Here is a 25343-nt window from a genome sequence, read left to right on the forward strand (position 1 = left end):
GCTCAGATATGTAGCCCTACATCTCAAGTACACACAGGCGGCAACTGAAGGTGGCAAAGTACTATACATTTAGCTTCGGCGTTTAGCACCAGTCTTATCGTACCACCTAAATATTTCCTAATAAACACGTTCACTTCTAAATACGACATGTGCGGTGCCCATCAGTATCTTGATCTCACGGTCGCTATCTGTTTCATACCTTGTCGAAACCACCCTTTTACAGTAAACGGGTCTATCCGAAACCGGAGTCGTCATTTCCATAAAGTAATTCTTTAAGTAAACTTCTTCTAAGTTTACTACTTGATTCGGACATTTTCAGTTGCCACCTGTTGAGTTTATCGGAATATTATTTCAAGGTCTGGCCAGTGGCCTAACTTGGAGGAGCTCACGTGACTTGCAGGACTTTTCTCCAATTTCAAGCTTCCACAGCGTCAACCAAACATTTGACCAAACTATTTAAGGAGCCTGGCCTTATCACTAGCGTACCGCTGGGCCTTCGCACCCGTTGTCAAAGATCTGCGAATGAAAGATTGTTTGCCGTTGCGGAATGAACTCGCCGTAGAATGCATCAGGCAGGTGTTAGACGTGCTGAAAGGAAAGGGCACTGGGCGGAGCGTGTCCTCACCCTCCGCACGAACAAAACCAAGCAGCGGGAGGTGGTGGGAATTCACTCCTCTAAGGACCTACGGATCCCCCCTAGAGAAATAGAGAGAACGAAACTGATTGTATTCGAAGCTACAAAAAACCAGTGGAATTGAAGGACGAAGCAGTGCGTCACATAAACCCTTAACGCAATACGTGAAAAGGCGCCGGTTGCTGAGTTTTTTCAGCTTTTGACGGTATTACGCGTCCATCAACCACGAAAGGTGAGTGGTTCATCCGCAGGCAATAGTCGTAGGGGAAACGGCGGGGGCGCCAAATACGAACTACGAGTGTGTTGATGGATTGTGCAGTTCCAGTCATTAAAGTGGTTAATAAATAGGGTCAAGCTTACGCACCGACACCTCCCAATTATGCTAACCGGTGAAAGGTGAGCCGATACAGAAGGCACTCTGTACTCTTGCAACGCTTGATAAAACATCATTACTTTTCTCCTATCCAATAGTAAGTTAAGAGATAGCAAACTAAAAGTAAAGGTAACTGTGAACTTCCTCATTCAGCGGCGAGCGGTTTCTGCAATGCGATGCTGATTCAGTCCTAATAACGTGGAAATTTATAGCTGTAATAGGAAAGTACGGGTTGACATATGACTGATAAATATTTGCACTTGTTTGTAGAAACTGCGAGAAGTTCCGGTGAAACAAAATATAGCCAACACTATTTGTGATCTCAAAATTAACATTACGATAGCTTTAACACGAATATAAAAAGTATGGTTTCACTAATCCTCGAGAAAAAATAGTCTACAAAGCGAGTCTGATCGGCGCGAAATAAAGCTTAGCTGTGCACCGATATGTAAGTTCAACGTACGTTTGCGTCCCCAGGACCCAAAACGGAAAAGGCTATAGGTTGCCACACACTTTCACAACACTGAAGGGCCTTAGAGCGAAGTCTAAATATATATGAATCTTTGCTTTATTACAAATTGCCATAGACGAACAGGCTGTTCTAGATCGGAGGACACTTTCAGTTGATTCCGTGCGTATGTGCCAAATTTAGCTTTTTTCACTTATCTCAAACATGCTCTGGCTATTGAAAAAATCAGTACCCTGACCTTCTGTACACCGATTGCGCTGTGCACGTAGCATCCCTTAACTCCAGTTTTAACGAAACATATTTTATTAAACAAATAAATCAAAATACTTAGACAGCTACTTCGTATCCATTCAACACAGTAAACAAATGAAGCTGCACGCGAGTCAATCAGAGTGTAATTATTGACTACTAATTATCTTTTTTGATTAGTTTAAGTGTTGGCAATTGAAGGACAGAAAAAGATTTGATTGATTATATCAGCACCCGTATTGCGTGGGCATATCATTGACTCACGAACTCAGGGGCGAGAAGCGTGTTGATGAAATTGGAATTAACACTCCGTGGCACTCAAGTGGGTCAATGCGTTCCCGTAGCTTAGAAACTGATGCATGGCTATCCTGATATTTGGAGAGTTATTAAAAAGTAAACCTTCTTTGATTTTATTCCTTACATGAGAGGAAGTGTTCCTAGTCACAGACATGAATCGCTAATGGTGCAAACTAAGATTATCAGGTAGCATAGACTTTAACGCTCGGCATTTAGTGTATCGTCCTTTTTTTCGCTTTATAGGGGTGTTATCTTCGTATTCTTCGGATCCATACCTACACCGAGTTCGGGTTTTAGTTGTGGGTATGTCGGGTCGTCAAAAAATAGCAATTTCGACACTGGTTCTTAGCGTTTGGTCGAGCTCAAGGAATCCAGGATGGCTGTAGGGTGTATAGTGAGGCCTTTAACGCCGACGATAGTTCCCAAAAAGTAGCCTGCAAAAAGTCGGTGTTGTAAATTCACCATGCGCGCGTTTTTAAAGCTCACGCCCGAAGTAAAACGTTATCATCTAGAAAAATAGGAACAGCCCTGTAGAAAAAATTTTCAACAGTATGTAGCACTTAAGCATCAGAAAACGAAAAATTAGAAAAAAATCAATAAATAAAAACAATAATTACTTACATGATAGTATATATATATATATATATAATGTATGTGATAATAAGATAAGTAATCTCACTTAAGCTTTAATATTCACAGCTGGCTACGAATAAATAAACTGCCTCTATGGTAATGCCAATTTTAAGCGATAGGAAAGCAAATTTCTATCTTGCACTATGATCATTACTCAACGGAGGCTTGACGTTGTCAATGTTGCAGCATATATCAATCATGAAGTGAAAAGCATCGACTATACTAATGAATTATCTTTCTACTAAAAATTGACAGGCCTATGACAAAAAGAAGCTCACCTCAGATATTCTATGACGACTCAGTCGAGCTATACAACGATTAGCGTCCTTAAGCCCGTCAATAGAATGGTTTGCACAAAATTTTGACAATAATTATCGTTGTAAAACATAGATCATCGTTGCACAAGCTTTAAACTTGAACTACTAAAGGGTCTCTAACCGTTGGAGAATACAACAGACAGCATCCCGCAACATCGCAAACCCGGTGCTATCCAAGCACTTCTGCGTACCTTTTCAAGTTATTTGAAATAAGCGTTTGTTGTCCTATAAATTGAATATGGAATTCATTTAATTTGCTTTACAAAGACTATTTAGTCTTTGTAAAGCCATCATAAATATTTTACTCTGATCCTATTATATAGATAAAAGATCTACCTATTGCATGTACATTCCAGCTATCAGCTATAATAGGTTTAATTCTTTAGGACATTTAGGTAGTCGGAAGCAATGTAACGTTTAAACCTTAAGGATTTCAGTGGAATGTCAAAGCTGGCGACTTTTTTTTTCGAAAGCTTCTAACTAAATACGTCACATTGGCGTTTAGCTGAAAAACATCAGGTAAATTTATTTATATCTATTAGGGGGCGCTGTCGTCGAGTCTACTTTTAGGTTAGATGTAGAAGTAATTTATCATAACTGGTTAGTCGACGCGGATTTTTTCTTATAGAGCGTGTTGTTAAATGATATTCAACCTGTGGAGTCAGGGTCGATATTTACCAACTTCTCGAAGTTAGATGATATACGCCCTCACATCCACACAGTTAATAGGATCAGTGTCAGATACAGCTAACTACCAATAAACTTACCCTTTGGACTTACCGGGTATGCATGCAAATTTTGATCATAGATAGGATCCATAAGCTATAATAAATGAAACATAGAGCCAAATGTTTTGACGCGACGCTCAAGTATTGTGATGTCACGTTGTGGAACATTTGAAAAGCTTGAGATATCTCAATGCTGCTGCTGCAAAGCAAAAACCCTTTTCGACGACTTTCAAGCTTGTACAACAATATTTTCAGACATTCTCATTTTATAAGCTAGTACGGGATGTACGACAGTTTGACTTCTAAAAGTCTACTATATGATCCGTCGTTCGATATTGGAAAACCATAATCCTCATGGTAGTCCAGTTATGTTGTTAATAATATAAAAGACCTTATTACAAAATTAGCAGACGCGTTTGTTCTGTTGAATTGAAAAACACTAATTGGCTCAATTGATTCTTTTTTTGCGTTATGCATAACGTGGCCTATATCTGTAGCCAATGTGACCATGCCTTCGTTATAGATGAAGCCCAAACCCAGTAGGATGCAAACTACGGCTTCGCTGCAAGGAATGAGCTGATGCTGGGGTTGTCCGTTCGTCGAGGGGCACACAGAGCCGCGCGAAAGCGAGCAGAACCCTCAAAAGGGGACCAGTAATTTGTACTGGGCAACATAACGCGCCCGTAGTGAAATTGACACTGGTGTTCTATGATGGTGTGGCAGACGAGACAGATGATTGTATAGTAAAGAAAAAAAGAAAAGTCATATGTCTGCAAACAAATCACAAGACGCACTGAAGGAATGGACGTCTAAGATGGTCACATGAAAGGAATAAAACATGAAGTCTTATTGCATAACAGCGGGAGACGTAGATCATTTGGACAGTTTTAGGATAAGAGCTCAATGTGTAACGGCCATAGGAAATAAGTTCGCATTTGTACGCTAATGGTACACCTATACCGCGGAGACATGCACATGAGAAAGATTATCACAGAGCAGAACATAAGCAAGCTAGATATAGCTGAATATAGGACTATTAGGCTGGAAGAGCTTTTAGAAAAGGTTGAGTAGATATAATGTGATAAACTCAGGCCGGTCCTTTTTGCATGGTCGCGGAGTTTCGCATGATTATCAATCAGTAGCGAGAAAAAACAGCAAATGCACAGAAAAAATATCAGTTCAACTATTGTTGACGCGCTAATATGATTCTTACACACAGACACACATATGTATGTATATATATATAACCCAAATTAATACGTATATCTGCTTGCTTTGTATCACTGCGAAAATATGGAAAAAAAAACAATAGTTTGTTTAATTAGGTGATATCTCTGCTTCGTTAAATTATGGTTGACGCCTATCTATTTCTAAGTGGAGCTTTAGTTTATTAGACCAGCGATGCAAAAGTATTCCGAAATCAAAGCGGATCTGTAGAGAGGAAAAATGTTCTTAAGCTTTTCTGACACACATTAGCGGGGGACGTAATAATACATCTGAACATTTTTTCAAAGGCGATTCTAATATAGCGTATCGCACGTTAAGGTGGCGCTCACGCAAAATCCATCGAGGTGTGAACGATGGTAATGGTTGATTTAGTCCTTTGAAAAACATGGACAGTTAATATTTAAAATCTGTCCTTGAAAAGGCTCGTCGACCCTTATGTATACAATAGGATAGGACGCCTACCGTACTTGACAGCGACATTTAGCGGTTGTCTCTATATTAAGCACAAAGTCGTCCAATAGTCCCAAAAGCCTATTTTCAGGTTGAAGACACATTGCTTATTGGAGCGCATTTAGGACGCCGAGTCCACTGACAGTAGAAATGTTAGTAGAAGTGAACTTCGTTAAAACTTGTAAATAGCAAATGTCATTTTGGCACAGTTTATCGTTTTTTATTCGTGCTACGTTGGCCTTGATGTATCATATTTGCCTCCACAATATATAACGCATAGTTTCGTTGGAAGAGCCCAACCAAGTGGAAGCTTAACATTACTCACAAATCTGATCATTTTCTTAGTCCGAAATCAGAGATTGGGCGCTGTAGTCGCTGGGTTTATTCAGCAACGTACGATATTAGGTATATAAAACGTCCGTCCATTTTTACTCAAATAGTTCTTCATCCTCGCGTTGCAGGCGGTACGTAATTACGCGTACGCATCGGACGTTAGCCAACGTTATTCTGCCACTTTTTCCAATCAAATCTGGAGCAAATTCGGATCTACTGGACTTGAAGCGAAATTCTCGACCTTAAACCCGTCGAGGGCTTCAACTAGCCCTGCTATGTTATCCGTACGTCGTTCATAGCTATTCTTATTATTCCCTGAAAGGTTTTTTTGCAACTTTCCCGTTATTCTGTTTCGATAAACGAAGGAATAATTCCATTATTTTGTCAAAGTATCCCATTTAGATCCCAATTAGATCTTATTGCTTTCGTAAATCGATTATCCCGCTCCGATTATTCAGTTACTCCGTCATAGACGATCCGCTGCTGTGTCCTAGTCTTTCTGAATGGCATGGACGAAGTGTGAAGATCCTGATTTCCTTTAGAAATGTTGTATCGTCTTCTAAAGCCAGCTACGTACGATAGCACACTTGAGTAAAAATGTGAGAAATCTACTTATTTTCGACAATTAAATGGTGCATCTATTGTGTAAAACATGAAAGACTAAGCTGCTTTTACCGTATATATATATATATATATATGTTGTATGCAAGCGATACAACATTGTACATTTAAGAATGTAACGATATAAAATATGTGACTGCAAATCAACAAACGTACCTGTTATTAAAAGAACGCTTCACCCAAAACTTTTACTTTTTTCCACTAAAACCCAAAGCTTTATCTTTTTCTACATGTTTCTATGTCATATTAACAGATATGAAAATAAATAGAGAAAGCTCTCACCGTTTGCATACGGATGAACTCTAATGCATTTATCGTTCCATCTTGTAATACTAGGTTGCCCTATTCGGAGTACGTTTCTTTTTCACGAAGAGGAAGAGCTGCTCGATTTTCCCGTAGCGAACAAAGTGAGGCAAAATTTGAGTTACAGAAGCAGTGTAGCTGAAACCCTTAAAGAACCGATTTGTGAGCTCGCACGAATGGGTTTTCAGGCTGCGCAATACGTCGTTATGCCTGCAGAATCCCCTGGCGGCCTAATCGGCCATAGAGACGCAATGTTAGAATTTTAGACCTATTATTGTAAACGGTCAAAATATGTTTCTGAAAGCTGAATGATGATGATTATGATTTTTTTTTGAAAATGTTAAGGATGTTTCAATTCTGACTAGCCTACTTTTCGCTCAAATAGCACTTCCCTTTCTTTTCGTTCTGTCCACATGGCAGCATAATTTTACAGATACTTATTAAATCCTGCCTCAGTTGAATGCACGTTTATATCCTTGTTGGCCGTTAAAGCCTTTACGATTGCCATCGTCCGTCTCGTGTTCATGGCTGGCGCTAAAAATAGCGCCAACGATGCAATAATATGCTTCGGGATGAAGTTCAAGTGGGTGGTAAACTCCGCAGTATATTTAGTATTGTGTTCTGCTACTATATATATATATATGAATTATTAAAATATACATAAAATTTATGAAATCTGAAAGAGCATCAGAGAGTTACAAAAAGTGCTCGACATTGAAATCACGTTCAGTCAGCGACAGCCGAAAGCTGTGATAGAATCATCAGATAGGTTAATGAGGATACTTGTAATCGTATGCGTGACAAGCTTTCGTTGTGGCTGTTTTATGCCCCTCAGGGAAAAAGCTAAATGATAAGAGTATACTCATAAATGTAGATCATATGTACGGCCTTCGACAGGAGTTTACGAAGACTACGTTGTACTGCAAGTGACTGGCTTTACCCTACTTCCAGGTTTTGGCAGCCTGGAAGCTGAATATATTTATTTATGTTTACGCAATTCTACTTTCATGGTTTGCAATTTTTGCCTTAAGAGAATCTTTCTTGTAGTGGTTTTCAGTAAATCCTATTCGGGAAGTTGCTAATTAGATCATTAATTTGACGCAATTTCTCTACGAGAAATCTAGAGGTTTTTACACTGGATATTGTGCTGGCAAGTTTCATGCAGTCACGGACCTGTCCGATGGCCTATACCTACGTCACTGTAGTGGTTGGATTAAAACTCTAAATGACATAATAGTTGTATGAGCGACCGGACACAGGTCCAGGAGAACATGTTTTCTGTAACCCTAAGCGCTTAGTCTAGATATATACACGTCCTCAAGTTCTCATAGTGCAAAACGAATTAGTTTCTAACGCCAATCTTTCCTCTAATCCTGTTTATATTACTATTATATGTTGCGCCTTAACAGACCGTCACTTGAAACCTTTTGGATATGAGTTCCGCTTACTTAATATTAACACCTCTGATACCTCATAGATTACACAGTGGGTAACGAACGTTACTGATCTTATGCGTTTTAAACCATGTATTATTCCCAGACGATAAAGAGGATGTAGTGTTTTTTCCGTATGCACCCACCGAATATGCGGATGGGGTATTCACACATAATCATTCACGCACAGCTATATGATCTAAGGGTATGAATACATCAAGTTCACAATATGAGTGTCATTCGTTGAAAGACACTCAGTCTCAGTATGTCTGAGCCGTGTCAAAAAAGCCCTGGCGGTGTGCGGGCAAAGGCCACTGAATGAGGCAGGAGAAGATTCTAGTTTCTGTACGTATTTTGTGCGTAATGAGTGGAAATCAATGCGGCTTAGAAGAGGCTTGACGGGCTCAGAAATGACGTTGCGAAAACCTCATACAATTTCTCTATGCTCAAAGTTGATCGCAACCAAGAACTAAGTTAGCTAAGCAATATGAATTGGTGTTCCGTTGTACGGGTATGTGACCACACGTTTTAAGGACACACTAACAGAAGGAGTAGTTATATGTTCAGCAAATAGACGCCTGGATTATGTTAATACACAGTTTAGGATCGACATTTTCGAGATATCCGTGATCGAGCAGGTACTAGAGTTGCAGGATGTCAAGCGTTTCATGTTACTACTTGCGCAGATCATCCTGCGTAGTGATCGGTAGGTCATATTAATAGGCATTTATGATCAATTTTGAAGCATGATAAATTCTCAAGTTAAACACGAAAAAAAAAAGAAAATAGATTCTAAGTTATATAGCATCTTCATAGTACTTAGATTCGAGACCACATATTTTTCCGTTGTAAAAGTCTGGTGGTAAATACCTTCCTATAGGTTTACATGCTTCACTGTAGTAAAACAACGAATCGCCTTTGAAGTTGTCATACTTCTTTAAAGTCACTTTAGCACATGTAAGTAGAGTTCTGCCAGAAATAAACACCCCGCTGGGGGTAAAATGGGTCGAAAGCACAGGTTGAAAGAAAGGAGTGGAAGGTACGGCTACCTTTCTGCGTAAAAAATTAGATGAACGTTCCGCCGGTCGAGACGCGATTTAAGTGACTACATTTTGCCGGTGTAAAATTTCTACATCAATAAATGCGCCAATCAACAACAGATAGATATATAGATACAACAGATAGGCGGTCCTGATGAAGCTAGAACAGAACTCCTACAGTCACTGTTCAGACAACAGAAAACGACAAGAAATTGGTACCTTCATAGGTAAACTCATCCTTATGATAATGTTGTGCAGGCCGGTGGCATAATGTCTTTTACACACGTATGCCCCTAGGCCTTTACCTATCCCTAATCGGAAAGTTCGTTCTCAGTTCGCGTGGCTAATTACCACGAAAAAGCCAACCTATTTACAGGGAAAGGTTCAATGAAAAAACGGGATTCACTCGTTTTAGTCTACAGCATCTCTTTATACAACAACCTTAAACTGGGAAATGTGCTGAAAACATGATTGGGTGCTATGTTCTTCAAGTTCCCCTACATTCTTCAGAAATGACGTTGACACTCTGACCTGCTACGCGAAACCAATTTATTTCTCTAGTCAGAAGAAGCGGGGCTCAGTCAACGCCGTCAAGAGCTAAAGGAATAACGTGAATGTCTCAAAGTGACGCAATAAGAGGAACCGTTTACTAGCGACTATGTGCCGTTCAGTATTCCTGAACTGTGTCACATCTTTCAAACACAGACATGATGTTTGCGTGTTACTGTCCGCAAATGCGGTGAAGAATCTGGCAGACTACGTTGCCTGTTACATTACCAAAGCCACAACAACAACGATGAAGTCTATTCTCTTTGAACTTTTGGCTATCTATCTCTCAGTTAGATGATGTTGACATCTTTGTTGCCATAAATATAGTGTTCCTAGAGGTTAAAGTACGGCGACTTTTAATGATGTGGTAATCTTTTTCTTCGCGCGTAAATTTTTCGAGATTTGCTATGTAGCCCTAATTGTGGCTCGAAACGTCCCAGGAAAGTTTGCTTTCGTATCAAACCATGAATGCGGTGCCAGGTCTATAGTAATCTCGACGATAATCGACTGTTTTCGAATTCTTAGAAAAGATACTGTGTTTTATGAACGATTTCAGCAAACGAGAATTATATGTGCGTCGGATGATGTCCCACGACCAATATGAAATCCACTTACCAAATACGAGCCCGTATAACTTGCCAAATATATTACCATATGAGCACAATCATTGTTGTCAAAATGGGGTTTGCGTAAATTCAGCAAAAATAGCAAAATCCTATTTTTAGCCTGTCGACTCATGCAGTACATATTTGTTACATGCTGTATTCGAACATATATAACAGAAACTTATGTCAACGTTCACAAATCGTTAAATTGTTGACAGAACGCATAGGTTAACCTAACTTTCTACATGTGTTTATTATATTTTTGTCCGTTTTTTCTGCCGTCGGATGCCGGCTGCTGCTATAATAGGTATGAAGTGCTCGTCAGCTACTTACGGGTTCGGCAGTTCCACCATCTGCCTCACATCTCTGACAATCAGTGCTGGAGTTGTGTTATTGGCCCTGACGTTTACGTTTGACGCAACGGTTGATGCCGCTTCTTACGTCCCGCCCAACGTCTTCAAATACCACAGGCGGTAAGTGGCACGTTTAATAGTGAGTGATTCCAATTTGATTAATAGTGATAGTAGTAAGTGATAGAAGTAATTATCTTCCGTCATCAGAATATACGATCTTCGTATTCCTAGCAGGCATATTTGCTCCTTTTGTGATACTGCACTTTTTATCTACTCCGATTTAAAGTTTACTGAAGTTCGCCTCAAAAGTCGATGTTATCTGTGGGCGCTGCGCAATTTGATTAAAATAATATCAGGGTAAAATCTAATTTTTAAAAACTAAGTGAATTCAAACAAGTATGAGGTAAGGCTAAAAGGGACGAGGTTGAATACTCACTTGGCTATGTACAAACGACCCGATTTATGTGATGAGTAATTTGAATCGAATTGAAACTTAATAACATTGAAGTATCGAAGGCGAAGTATATGCCTTATATTAACAGGGTCGCGCCGATTCGATGCATTGTTTTATATAATTTAAGTTCCACAAGCATCATCTATGTTTGTTGTATCACCTCCATATAATCGGTTAAGTGTATAAGCTTCGAATTTTTAATTAGCCGTTCAAATACCGCTATTAATTCTTCTTTACGTATTACACTGATCTTCAGCTCTATAGAAGGACAGCTGCATACAACGTATTTGATTTCAAGCAGATTCTCCTATTCCCGACTGATAACTGTAGTGTCATTTCTGACAGCTGTCCCTGTTTTCAGTACAGGCATCTTTCCATAAGTACCGTGTAACACTCTTCCGAGACTGTTTTAATTCATTCTTTCTGATAGCGTAACATGGCAACTATGAGGCTGAAAAACTATCTAATAACGTAGCTATCAAGTTATTAGACCTTTCTAGCATTAGCAGACGACGTTCTGGGGGTCTCTTGATTTCAGTTTGTGCTAGTAGACTTCAGCAAAGTCCTGTTTATACTCAAGAATCGAAAATAAGAAAATCGTTAATAATAAATTTTGTCCCTGGCATAACCTTGCGCATCTCAAAACCCTCAATAGGTTGATCGCTATGTAAGTATATCTAGTTACGACCAATCTCTTGTTCCTAGGTTCCTAATTATATCTAATTAATCGAGTGTAATAAGTAAATGTAAACTGTGTGTTCTGCAGTCAACATAAGAACATGGGTTACAATGTGTGAGAAGCCTGCTAAGTTCTTCGCGATGCTGATCCATTTTCCATTCTACCCTTTGTTACATTTTTCTTGTTAGAGGGTTTCGCGTACTTACACAACTGACTAATTGCTGGAGCGTGTGTCAATTACTTAGGAACATCTTGAAAAGAAAGGTAATTAAAAATGAATTGTTTTAACGAGATCTTCAACTCTTTGCCTTTCACATGTACTAGCTCGTACTTGTCGTACAGTTGGTGCTATGGTTTCTTTCGTACTATAGTAGAACCCTCGTCGACAGATTCTCTATGATTGATCTTGAAGCTATATTACTGTGCACAGGTTGCATCGATCCGATAAGCAAAGCAATCGTCTACTGTACAACCCTAAGGCAGACTGCCTTCTCGCTTACACACTGAAGTCATTACATGCGCGAATGAATGAATAGGGCGGTCACCTTGATATACTCAGTTGGTCTAAGATCGATCTTCCTGTGCTTCGATTTTGGCTCGAGCCCATTCGACTTGCCGGCGATACTGAGCGGTCAAGTCTCTCTCTATGAGAAACGAGATCCGAATAAGGCCAATGAACTTCGTGTCATTTCCCCCGTTACTGCTACAGGTAGGAAAACGCGGGAACGTAGTGCCGGAATCTTCGTATAGAATATGCTTTTCGTATGTTTGGCAACGACGGACGTTGACCGCTGAGGCGAAATCGATAAACATCAACGCATGAAACATCGTCAGGCGTATTGCGTGGCTCTGGGATTGAAGCAGTCAGGCCAAGCGTATCTGACAGGGTTAACATTTCGGTCCGCTTTATACATCTTACAGAGACACACTCTTATAATAAAATTAGGTGATTTGTTATTGGAGCTAGCTTCAGTGTGGGTTTGATAGCTTTAGACGATGGAGGCTGCAAAAGATGTTGCGGATACGAAACACGAGTAGGGCTCGTTATGCTTTATTTACGTGCATCTAGTTAGGGGTCCCGTGATTGCACAGTGGTATTACCGCTGAATTTATGACTATGGAAGTTTGTCTGGGCTTAGAACCGAGCACAAAAACGCCTCGTTTCCTTAGTTAGTGGAAGCCAATTATTTGAAGCAATACTTAATTAAACTAGTACCGCACGTAAAAGCAGAAGGATTTATCTAGATATACATATAAGACGCGATTACACTTCGTTCGTTCTAGAATGGGTTCATGTTACAGACAGTGTTATATTATGTCAATTATGAGCCTAAATTACCATGGTAATAGTAGAATTTTGTTTTTCTTATTGGCCTGTGTTCCTTCGTGCTACGTTAATTTATTATATTCAAAGCTGGAAATTGTACGGCAAATGCTGATTTCATTGTAGCGCTTAATAAATCGATTTTTAAAATGACAGTTGGACAAACGGATTGCTACATCCTTTCAGTCGGATTTTCACTTAAGTCTTCAAGATCCTTTGTCTAGTTACTAAGAGAACATAAGCTTTGCAATTTTTCCTGTGTTTTCGAATTAAATAGTGAAAACGTTCTTTTCCTACACTATCAGCACTAAGCTAAGATAGGTAAAGTAAATTAAGATACGATACTAGAACATTGGCGGTTGTTGAAACGATCGATGTGAGTCGTTTGATCGGTGATCAGGTAAGCTCTATGTAAGAAGAACTGAGACTATTTGGCTGCGGCCGTATGTCTGATCCCCGTCTCTCGGGAACGACATCTTGGATTATCGAGCGTCAATCGGTAAGCGGGCAGGGTTAGTCATCTAAAAATGCCTTCGGAAAGTTTCGTTCGTGCACAGCCTCTTTTGTTTGCAGTCAAACTACGTCACGTATTGTTCTTAAGAATAAGCTAGGAACCGTAATGTCATTTAAGGTTTCGTCATGCCTCGTAAAATGTAGCTAAATACTATAATCACTGGCTAGTAGTATAATGTCCATCTCGTCCCGTTCATTTCGTCTAATTCTAAAAAATGTTTTCTAAAAATAAAAGAATTCTATTATTTCTACTTTCGAACATGTTAGTAGAGATAAAAAGAAAATGTAATTATTAAAGGGATATTAATTTTCTCGTATAATGATTTTGTAGCACTGCTTCGCATTGTTGTATTTACTATGAGCATTTTCAATTTCGTCCGCGTGTACTAAGTGAAACGGTAAGGATTCATAGAGAAATGTTTCGTCCACACTGCGCACAGATTTCCAAAGACTAATTCTATAAATTCTTCGAACGACCATATTCTTTTGATGATTAGATCAAGCTTCTACTATTGTTATTATCATCATTATTATATGATACAGATCTTCTGAAGAGATACTGATCTTACAGAGGATTCTTTTGATCTTATGCATCCGAAGATCATCTTGGTATCTTCAAGACAGCTTTAGAATACGTTGTTGAAGATTCTAAACAAATGCATGGCTACAAAAATAGGTACAAAACTAGATCTTACAATATGAATTTAAATGTACCTGCAGATTTCGCAGAGAGTAAATGCCGGCTCGTCAACAGCTACACTTATGTTCTCCTAAAATATAATTTGAATCTCGTTTATGTATCATTCTATGTTCTGTTTGTTAATAGTCTCTACAACTGCAATGGCTTGTTGCGGTCATGGTAGTGCGTGTAGGAAGATCGAAAACAAAATGCAGTAACGCATCTGTTGACAGACGCCCAAACAACATCGTAGTTTGACTTCGCATCGGTGAAGTCTTCTTGTTCAGGTCAATCATCATTTAATAGCCTAACTTCGGAACGATACGAAGGAGCTTTCGATGCTTCAAGACGATTCATAGAATAACGCCTGTGACGGCCAAGCCGTGCGGCTTCTAGGCGTCCAGTCGTATGCGTCGGTGTCAACACGTTCTCTCGCTGATACCACTTTTAGCTCGAGTAGAACAATCTGATTTGCTCTTTGGAAGTCAGGATATGTTTATTTGTCGAATCCAATGAAGCTGATTCGGCGTTAATCCTTTACGAAGTGAACTTCATATGGACGCACTCATGGAGTTCAACCGATCAACATCCGAATTATAATTCCTATACGTAAGAGCTCTAATGCAGCGTACGTAACTAATACTTATCATAAAGGTATGAACAACATTTTTCCCCGCGTGATAGCATGTATTGTATAACTTGATTTGAATAATCGGTATCGTCCGGCATACGCTACTTTTTTATGCGAGCCCTCTGTGGGTAACGCGGAACTTCATTCAGTGCCGTCGCCATACCCACGGTAATATGCTCGACCAGTCACAAAATCCGTATCTGTGCCACGTTAGTCAGATACATTTTATTCTTTATCTCTATCCAGTGCTGTGGTGTTCATTTTTCAGATATGGATTACATGGGCGAACGCTTATGCGATAGTACATTAAAACGATTTGGAGCGATTGGATTTCAAACAACCGGGTACAGATGGACATGTAGCAGGATCGACTAACTGCATTCAAGACTAAAACGTGTTTACGTCGTTGACGTTTCCGAGCTAATTTAATAATATGATCGCTTTTTTTTACTTGATCGAATTGACCGATCCGACTATGATTGTTACGCTTTTTCCACAAAAACAACAGCTTTATCACTTCTGCTGTTAAGCCTGCCACTATTTGAGAACATAATGCACGAGTGGTGGCGGATAACAAGCAGGTTAACGGGTTTACGCTTTGTAAATACTACAATCCACTCTTTTTTAGCAATGAAGTTAAACCCGCTAAAGTGCAACTAACAAACGCATTGCCCTTCACCCTTTACTTTGCTCCTGCCCCGGCCATTAACCTGTCGCCCAATACCCACTACTGTTCACCCTTAACTGAGTGTCTCGCCACCGCCTCACGGATCAGATTCACGTAAGGCAGATACACATATATTTGCTGTAGTCATTTAGATAACGCTTGAGGCATTTGAGATCCCGGTCGATGTAGGACAGTTATCTACGGGATATGATTATCACATTGAACATTGTTTCCTAACGCATGATATTGATCCCGTCAGAGATGATCGGTGGTGTTCTTCTAACTCTTTCTAACAAGGTTGTGTATATTTTTTCCGATCTCTAATGATAATTGTATGTATATTCGATTTGTTCAAGTGACAAATTTGTTGCCTAACATTATAACCGAGGGGGCAAAGACCGGTGATTCGTACTCAGGTGTTCGAAAATAACATCGAGCGATTTACAACAGGAGGTAAGATACTTATTATAAAAGCTGTTCCCACTTGAATTGTATCTATCGCAATAGATGCATTGTAAGTTCATATGCATCCACAGACAGCTGTCAGATCATTCAGAAGTAAGCCTGACGAAGGACCCGTCAGGGTTCATTGGGCGAGTGCGTTTAAGAGCAGTATTGGCCCTAAACGCATTCACCAATAAGTCTGAATGCGACAAACAGCAAGCTCAGCAAAAACATCTTTTTAGGATACAAAAAGTTTCGGTTCCATGCTGGGTCAGCTCGCGATTGTCGGTTTCACGGAAAATAGTTAGATGGTTTGCATGTTTCCCTTTTAAGATTGCTAAACGTTTCAATAAGCTTCGACCTGAATCTATTTGGGCTATTCGGGTGCAACACGATTTTAAAAAACTAGATTTTAGTTTCTGTAGAAAGACGACAATATCTTACAAAGGTCGTTAGGCTCCGGAAAAGCGGCAGCGGTTCCAATAGCCTATCCTAAATTCCTATACTTAAAAAAAACTATAGTTTTTTTTAAGTATAGGAATCTTTCTAAAGATGGCGTTAAAATTTGCTTGGCTCTTAAGAGGAGTGTGCCTGATGGTGTAGCGGCAAGGCGTTTGCTAAAGTTAGGTACACATAGGGCGGTTTAGGTTCTAAATCGGGCGTAGACATACTTCGATCGGTGGTGGTGAAAGCAAATTTTTTAATTCTCATTAGCCTGACAAATTCAAATGGGACACCAACGATCATCTTGATTCTCAGTGCTCGAACGCTTTTTTAGTTACCTATGCACCTTTACGTTGCTTGCATCTTCTATGCAGAATATTTCATGTAACTTTTGTATATTTTTACGGATACCAGTGAGTGGGGAATACAATCTGAGGAACCCAAAGTACCGATACTTAAGGAACCTAAAGTGACGATTTAGCTCTGTCTCCGTTCGCTCGAAAAACTCATTCAGGACATGATCACTATACGGCGACGAGCAACATGATAGTCACTGCTCGTTAGGTATATTCCGACAGACGTCGCCATTATTTTGATTTGCGTTTCTCATGTCTAATTCTGATGCTAATTTCAGATGACAAATGGCTACTGGTATATAAAATGAACAAGTTCTCGTTATAACGCATGCCAATTCTATACTAAAAGGATATTCTGGAAGTATCAATAGCCCTCAAAAAGCAATCCGTACGCGATTGGCAAACCTGATAGGCCAAAGGTGCCGAAAAATCATGAAGGTGTCATTCGCGTAAGCGATCATTTTACGCGTGTGAGTTGCTGAAATCTTAATTAGAACAAAACTCGGCTTGAGGACCGTACTTCAAGGCATTCCCACGTTTGCTATCGGCATGCGCTCCATATATTATCACATCTTTAGAAAATCAAATGATTTACGACGAGACAGTAGGAAGGTAGTCGTAACCTCTAGAGGCACATCAAGACAGAGATCTGCCTATTTTCAATGACATTTTGCAAGGTGTGCCAGTGTTTTAGTCGATCTAGAACTCCCAAAACCGAACCGAATAGGTAAGAAAAATCCAGTACGTTCACGATGGTTATCAAATCTGTTAATCACTAAATCTTCGAAAATTGTGGTTGAGTAGTACGCCGGAGATATGGGACTGAAGTAAGTAGTTTAGGCACATGCTCTTTTATTCTTCATTGAAGAAGCAATCCTTGCCTTCTTCGATTTAGTAATAAAAAAGTCCGTGTCACTGGATAGGTCAACTATGTCGGCTGGAGTGCGAACAAGCCGTATTCCTCAATAGCTTATCCGGGACATTAAAAGTTCCGCAGTACTATCCATGTTTTTCCTTTCATAAATATCGGAACTTCAAGCGCAGTAGCTTAATTTAGGCTGAACAATGCGCTGTCCGGCTGGCTTTATCTCCACCCGGGCGTCTAGGGAAGTAACAGTAACAGAGCCTATGGTTGTAGAGGGTTAAGGGCAGTCTCCTAAGTCTATTAAGCCTATCAATAATAGCTGGAGGATTTTGCCGTTGATGCCCTGCGTTAAGATCGTAAAATCACAAGATTCTCTGGTAAATTTTCGCGGTTTGAAAGTATCGCTCCTTAGCATCGTAACTCGTAAAGAATAAATAAGCCAAATTCTTAACTTCAGCCACTGCGGTCATACTCAATATAACGCTAATTACAGAATGCTTTAGAAACCGAGCCAAGGTCAACTATATCATAAACTAAGGGCCAGTTTATGTCTTGCACTCAGTTTATGGAGAGATCTACGAAGGGTCGATCACCTAGCTAGGTAAAAACTGACCCTTTAGGGGAACTGCTTGAGAGCAACGACAGATTCCCCCCAAGTATGATATTGGATATATAAAAACCACGTTCGCCACTGTTATACGGTTGATACGAGTCATCAATGAAAGCGAGTAGTTTTGCTAATCAGTCCTTGGAGAAACAAAAGCTACATATATATATATATATATATATATCAGCACATACGGAAGGGTAGAACTTTACTGGAGCAATATACCACTAAATAGCTTAAGGACAATTTACTTAAACATTACACCGTTAATACTGCTTTTTACAACTGTCAAAAGTTTTATAAAACTTGAGCGCTGAAAGATCGCCGGTTCACCGCAGTGGCTTTCCAGCGCACGACTATGGGTATAAATGCTACGATGTCTACAGAACGGCGCTTGTAAATCTTGAAAAATTTGAAAATCATTGCCAAGATTTTCGTAGAAAACCTTCTTTCTTGTTCGGTTCGTTTATCCTTCCACTTCACTTCGCTTCGAAAAGCTGTTTCGCTCCAAACCAGGCAAAGCATATAGTAGCTTTTGTAGCCGTGAAGACTGTGCAATCAATCAACGCAGCGGTGAGTGAGCTTATGAGGCTTTATCCACCAATCACGAACTATATAGGATTATGTAGGAGCAGTTAAAAGGAGAGACCGCAGCTCAAAACAGCTAAAAAAAACAAAATGCCTAATTCTTGCCGGAAGAATGAGCTAAGATTTTTTTTTCTTAAAAGAGGCAACCTCGAGTCGCGAAGTCGTCAGACGAGAATAATGTGAATGAAGCAACTTAACGAAACAATCACATGTTAAAACTTGACCTGTGTGCTAAACGATGCAGTACTGCCAAGGCATGCAGATCACTGTGTTTATCGTTACCGCGACACCACGTAGATTATGTGCTCAAGTATCGCATCAGTTTTATAGGTTTTCAGCGCAAGTAAGCAGCAATGTGCGTATCGCAGATGTGCTAGACATAATAAGACAATATAAAAGATGACTCTACGTATCTTTATATCATCATCAGGTCGTTCTTAGGGGTAAACTTTACGAGAAACCCGTTACGACGATATTTTGCATAATCTATTGCTTTGATTATAATAAAGACACAATCTGTCCCCGATAGGAGAAAGGCTGACACTATGATATGGCGTGAATTACCGCATTATGCAGAGACATCTGGCCAGGTACGAAACGTGTCTAAAATTTCTAGGAGTATTTTCAGCATGTGCGTGTCTGTTGTGACCTCTTTCAGGGCGTCGATGCCCTCGCTTTCAGTCGTGTCTCCTTTGGATGTCCTCCGGGAGACACAGACAAACCGTCTCCTTGCCGACCGCATCAACGCCAACAACGCATTTCTCTCGAGAATCGGCAAGCGTGGGAATGATGGAGCGCCAAATTTTCTTCAGGTACTATTTATGCATAAGCTTAACTCATCTAACTGCGAAATTCCGTTTCAAGTCTTATACAAGCTATAGTATAACCATGTAACACCGTTCACGCAATTATATAACTTACAATTGTATATAGGCGAATACCAGGAGTTATTACTGAAAAATGTATATGGTTGACACATGGTGATTAAGTTATGGAAGGGAAGCCACAGGAATAAACGGATCGTCTTGTTAATACAGCTTTAATCGGACCATACTAAAAGTAAAGGCTTTTTGATAACAACAACCTTAGAAAAACGATGATGATGATACGTGTAAATCTTTATACAAAATATGTACGCGTTGCATGACTGACAAACATTCAACATGTGAAAACAGTCAAACCGCCGGGAATCCTCTACGGCAACAGGCCGGCACGCAAATCAACGAAACAGCATTTCATCAAAGAGCTTCAGATGTCTCCCCCATCGGGTATTCAGTCATCGTCATTCCTAATGATAAAGTGCTATTTCGTCTTAACTATTTCTGTCCAGGTCCATGTGGCAGTTCGAAGGTACTATTCGTAGGTAAATGTAGCATAAAATATAATTTCATCCAACTTTCTTAATCCATTAATGACCTATTATTATTATTACTATTAAAGTATTTTATCTAATCGAACTAGCTGCAGGAGCAAATATGTTTACTAATATGTTTATGTAATTTTCTCCCAGTTTCTCTCAGCATTATTGAAAATTAATTTTTGAAAATGTTACAAAAGACAAATTCGAATTATTACCACATCACTCGTCTTAATTGATTAGTTTGACCCCTTTTAAGCCTGAGCCCCCTAAGCTAAATTTGCTGTTTATAAATAATTTCTGGGGTATATATTGTGTCGTGTCCTTTTGAAATAAAAGTTTTGCTCCATTCTAGCTTAACTCCACTGAAGGCTCCGTTGAAGCCATGTGGCCTGTCTGCCCTATCTGTAGTGGCACATGTGGGCCTGCCAGCGGAGTAGACGCTGATTTAGTTTTACAAAATACCCATTTTCCGTTTAAGCTTGTATTCGTAGACGCCAGAATATCTAACACGTTACTTCAGAGTCAGCACGAACGCTTGACAACTAACAGAGCTAACTTCTATTGGACGTAACGCCTAGCTTCACAAGTCAACAGATATTGCTCGTTTTCACAAGAAAATTACCTAAATTTAATTAATAACTTTTCCCTTTAACAGAAAGTTTTGTACAGTCAAGAAGTTTGCCCACTGTGTCATGAACGGAACACATGTCTTAGCTCACAATGGAGGTGTAATAAAGGAAGAACCTTTTTCAAAGATTATTTTCCTGGAAACGTTTACTGGTGGCGGTCCAATAAACACTTAGCTGATAGAGTCTGAAAGATAGATATTTCCAAAAAATGCCTAATACCAATTAGCTAACTTAATAGTTACAACGAAATCCTTAGTTTGATATCAAGTTCTATGCGAGAAAAAGCGCTATATAAACAACTGAGTTTGAAACTGTATTTATTTCTCTGGAGACGAGGCCAGCGAAGAAGACTTGTGGTGCACTGAAACGAAGTATGCAAAAGTTCTCGATAATGGATCACTGGTTAATTAAAATGGCAGAATCGAGTTGATACTTTTTATGTGTAATTCAGTGTGAGCAATAGAGCAAAAAATTCTCACCTACACAAATAGCTATTATATACTTGCTCAATTCCTCCGAAAACCGAGGGCGAAAAAAACCTGACCAATACGGTAAAAAGCATATTGGAGTTTTCCATAGTCAGTGGTTGATAGATAATAGAAGCCTACGCTAGCATCATGCTCCTGCAGAAGTATTAAAGGATTGAAGATCGCGTAGGAGACTTTCGAAATTTCGGCTGATTACTATTTCCGCCTGTTAGGGAAGAACTATCTTGTAGGTGCACTATAATTTGAGCTACCTGTTACTACACGTAATTGATATCATACTGAAGTTTAAAATATAATTTTTGCGTCAGAAACGTATGAAGCAAAAACCAGAAGCTTAGAGAACAGCAATCCGAGTTAAACGCGCAAGTCCTTTAAAATTAGGTAGGCGGATGGGTTTAGCCCAACCGATCCACCTACCTAATTTTTTCCACCGACCGGATACACATCAAATTCAATATAACCTAATGTATATTGAAATTGCTGGTCATTGAGGTAGTATCAGTACTCACCATAGGGTACAAAAGGGCTTTTCACATACTTTTAAGAGTAGGATCTTTGATTTAATATTTGAAGGAACCTAATAATGTTTGGTTACTACATAATGACTCCAATCCTTTTGTCTTATATTGCCTAGGCCTTCTATTCGATGTAACGTCACTGATTCTGAGTAAATATAGTCTAATATATTTAAGACACCCACTCGCCCGTCACACGACTCGATATGTTGTTTTATAAATCAAATCGAAATGGAAGTGACAAGTATTATGAATCTAAGTCAGTTGTAATTATGCATCGGACTAAAGGCAGGACAACTTGGTCCTACTTACGTAGAAGCCGCTTTAATATTCACATATTACTCTGGTCATTACCGAGCCCTGGCTGAAAATATACAAAGACTTCTCTGTATCGCCGAAAGTCCCAAAAAGAAGCGCAGTACCACCTCTACGTCGGGTGTCAGTAGCATACAACAGATTGAGATAAACTCTCGAGTAGTTTCGAGCTATCGATCACTTTATTAGCACTTAGTGATTAAATATATGCGGAGCAGTGAACCCATTAGCAATGCTGACGGAGTAGATGATGGTGGAAGGGATCAGTCGAGAAGAAATCCGGTAACTCTGATTTGACAAGGGAAGTTTCAAGCCAGTTGAATTTGACCGACCTGGCATCTGTCCTGCCTTGTGAATTTCGTATGAACCCAGAACATTTTAAAGGAAGTACCGGAAAAACGATGCTTATTTTAACAGGTGTTAATTGTATGGTTTTGTTTGGGTGCGTTATTCGGTACGCACGTCGGTTCAGGAACGAGCCTTTACGTTAATGACAAACAGTATGGGAACTAAACGAATGAACACTCTCTACTTTATCTCAAGTGCAAGGACAGGTGTGATACTATGCAAGTTATTGTTTATTCGATTCGTCAGTGAAAATCAACGTGACCCAGCTTATTTTAACCTACAATGACGCGTAAACTTGCTTTTAGCGGGCTTTGGTGAGGAACAAAGCCCAGTTATGCCGTGTGCTTTCTCCTGAACGATTCCCTTACTAATAATTGGTGACTCAATATTCTAGCAGTAAAGGCTGGAAGTCAGCTGCGGATTAAATCTCAAATGTGCAAGTGGATCTTTGATCGTCCTGGTGGTCGTTTCCGGACTCAGGGCCCGGCAAAGTATTAAGGACAATTGCGTTTTTTTCGACAGAATCTGCCTGTAGGCGGAACCGTCCTTGGTGTATAGTTATACAGCATTTTTGTTGTAGCATTTATTTAGGTGTCGAAGTATCCAGAGTTCAAAGAGAAATCGGAAGTAGATTAGTTCGCGGAACGAACTGATGCTAGAATGGCGATTCTTACAAGTGCATTGTTAGACAACGCTATTCGTACAACCCATTGACGTATTGTCGCACGATTTATACGGTGACCTTTTAAGATGGGCCACTGCTGAACCGCGCAGACGTGTCGTCGCAGTCGGGTGACGGCAAACGGAACTACCCCGTTATTACCCCCTACTATTATCAACGTTTAACCAAAAAGTGACATTGCGATAGTTAGTCATTTCTAGAACCGACAATGAATACGATCCAACAATAAGTTTAAGGTCGCAATGACAGACTTTGAAATGTTTTAATTATGAAAAATAAGAATTAATGTAGAACGGCGCGACACTCTTTGAGGTCATGCGATTCCTGAGCCCCAGGCAAAGCTCAAGCTGTTTGTTTCGATGCGCTGTTAACGTTAGTTTTCTGCGTGCTCCATGGAAGACATCACGGTGATACATGTTGTTGCTAACATTCAACTACGCATTGTAAATTTTACGTCCGATATCGGCATTAAGCACTGACTTAAAGAGACCGCTCGTCTCCAATCTTTGTTATTGCAGTATTTCGAAGAATTTTCACAGGCGGAAGAGCCATGAGAACAGGGTTATGACTTGAAACACGGAGGAACTGATCGGGACGCGGGGCAGTGATGTCACAGGGAACGAGTAAGTCGCTTCAGGTAGGAAAACTCGTATGGACCGTCGTATCGGTGACACAGATGAAAACGGTAGGCTGGAGACCGGTGGTGAAGGCAAACGACGTGCCGATGAGAAGAACCCTAGAAAGATGGCTTCGACTGAGCGGAAGACAAAAATCAATGAGACTTGTTGACGGTGCTAAGAAAATTATGTGGAAAAAGATGTGTGAGGATACGGACAGTAGCAACGGAGGTTGGAGCAGCACATCAAGCTGATGAAGGTCGAGTGAAAAGAGGAAAAAAAGCTAAGACTCGAGGAAACCGATGAAATATAACGGTAGTGGCACAAAATAGAGGGCTCTTTACAGTAGATTCTATTGTCTTAGTACGACGGGATATAGCTTAAGGATATACGACAAATGAAACAAGGGCCAGAATAAACAGAAATAAAAAGAATAAATTATGGAAGAGATCCGAAGGAAAACTGAGCCACGCACCATCATCTGATGACAATGAGAACAACAATCAGTAGTGCAAAAACAATGATTCGTATATCGTTGCTCGAAACCAACGGGGTCAGCCAGCTATATATATATATATATATATACTTAATAGATAGATAAATATAAACGTATAAAACGCGATAATGAGAAGTACACCGACAACAAAAACAATATCCTAGGTACGAACTAACATTATTACTACTACGTCCACAAGACAGATAAACAGACAAGCAAACGAACAACAACAACAACAACGATCTCACTAATCTGTAGGTGGCGCGTTGCACCGTTGTAACCGCTATGTTATACAAGCATCAATCTCTGTATCAACAATCAGTGATCAATTCCCAGCAGCGACACCCAGGTAGATGGCTGCGTTTCCCGCGCGCCAGTTACCACGGCTCATTTCCAGGACGAATTAAGGCCGTCGCAGATTGAATATTAGGCATGCACGCATCAAACAACATGATGGCAAGGCAGCATGACGATGTTGTTAGTGAATAACTACTACGACAATAGTAATAATAATTTCGAAAAACTACGTTGTTTCAGTATACGCGGAAAACAATTTCCGTTCTAGGGCTGGACGACTGAACGAGAAATTAGTGTTTTTTTTTCCATTGAACAACATCGTTGCCGCTATAGCAACTACGGCGATATCATAGATGTATAGGCAAACGTAGCCCAGATGAAGGTTTACAAAAGGTCGACGAAGAAGGAAAAACAGGTCCGAAAATAACACAGGGCATGAGTCATCAACAGAAGTATCTAAATTAATAACAATATTACACCACAGTTACTACTGCTTCGACTAAGATAAGCTCGGTGATAAGGGCTAGAAAAACCCTTTAATTAATCAACTAATGAACTAGAAAGACAAAATAGAAAAAAATCACTGAACAACCCTCAAGGGTAAGCCCGTTAATATTAGGGCTGTACATATTCCACTAATGAGATCCATAATACAGGAAAATGTAATATGAACAGTATGGAAAATAACTATGCCAATAAACGCAGCAGCAGCACATATTGTTGTATCCAGC

General features: G+C 39.8%; 1 protein-coding gene across 1 annotated transcript; it reads left to right on the top strand.

Annotated features, from left to right (window-relative positions):
* The first annotated feature begins 644 nt into the window (after positions 1–644).
* On the top strand, positions 645–25341 carry LOC111270707 (uncharacterized). The gene is made up of 4 exons (XM_022851085.2): positions 645–866; positions 10569–10734; positions 19524–19677; positions 23721–25341. The coding sequence occupies exons 2-4, from the start codon at positions 10571–10573 to the stop codon at positions 23754–23756; spliced, it is 354 nt and encodes a 117-aa protein (XP_022706820.1). The 5' UTR covers positions 645–866; positions 10569–10570; the 3' UTR covers positions 23757–25341.
* The last annotated feature ends 2 nt before the right edge of the window (positions 25342–25343 follow it).

Source organism: Varroa jacobsoni, unplaced genomic scaffold (assembly GCF_002532875.2).
Source record: "Varroa jacobsoni isolate VJ856 unplaced genomic scaffold, vjacob_1.0 contig00061, whole genome shotgun sequence".
NCBI classification, from domain to species: Eukaryota; Metazoa; Arthropoda; class Arachnida; order Mesostigmata; family Varroidae; genus Varroa; species Varroa jacobsoni.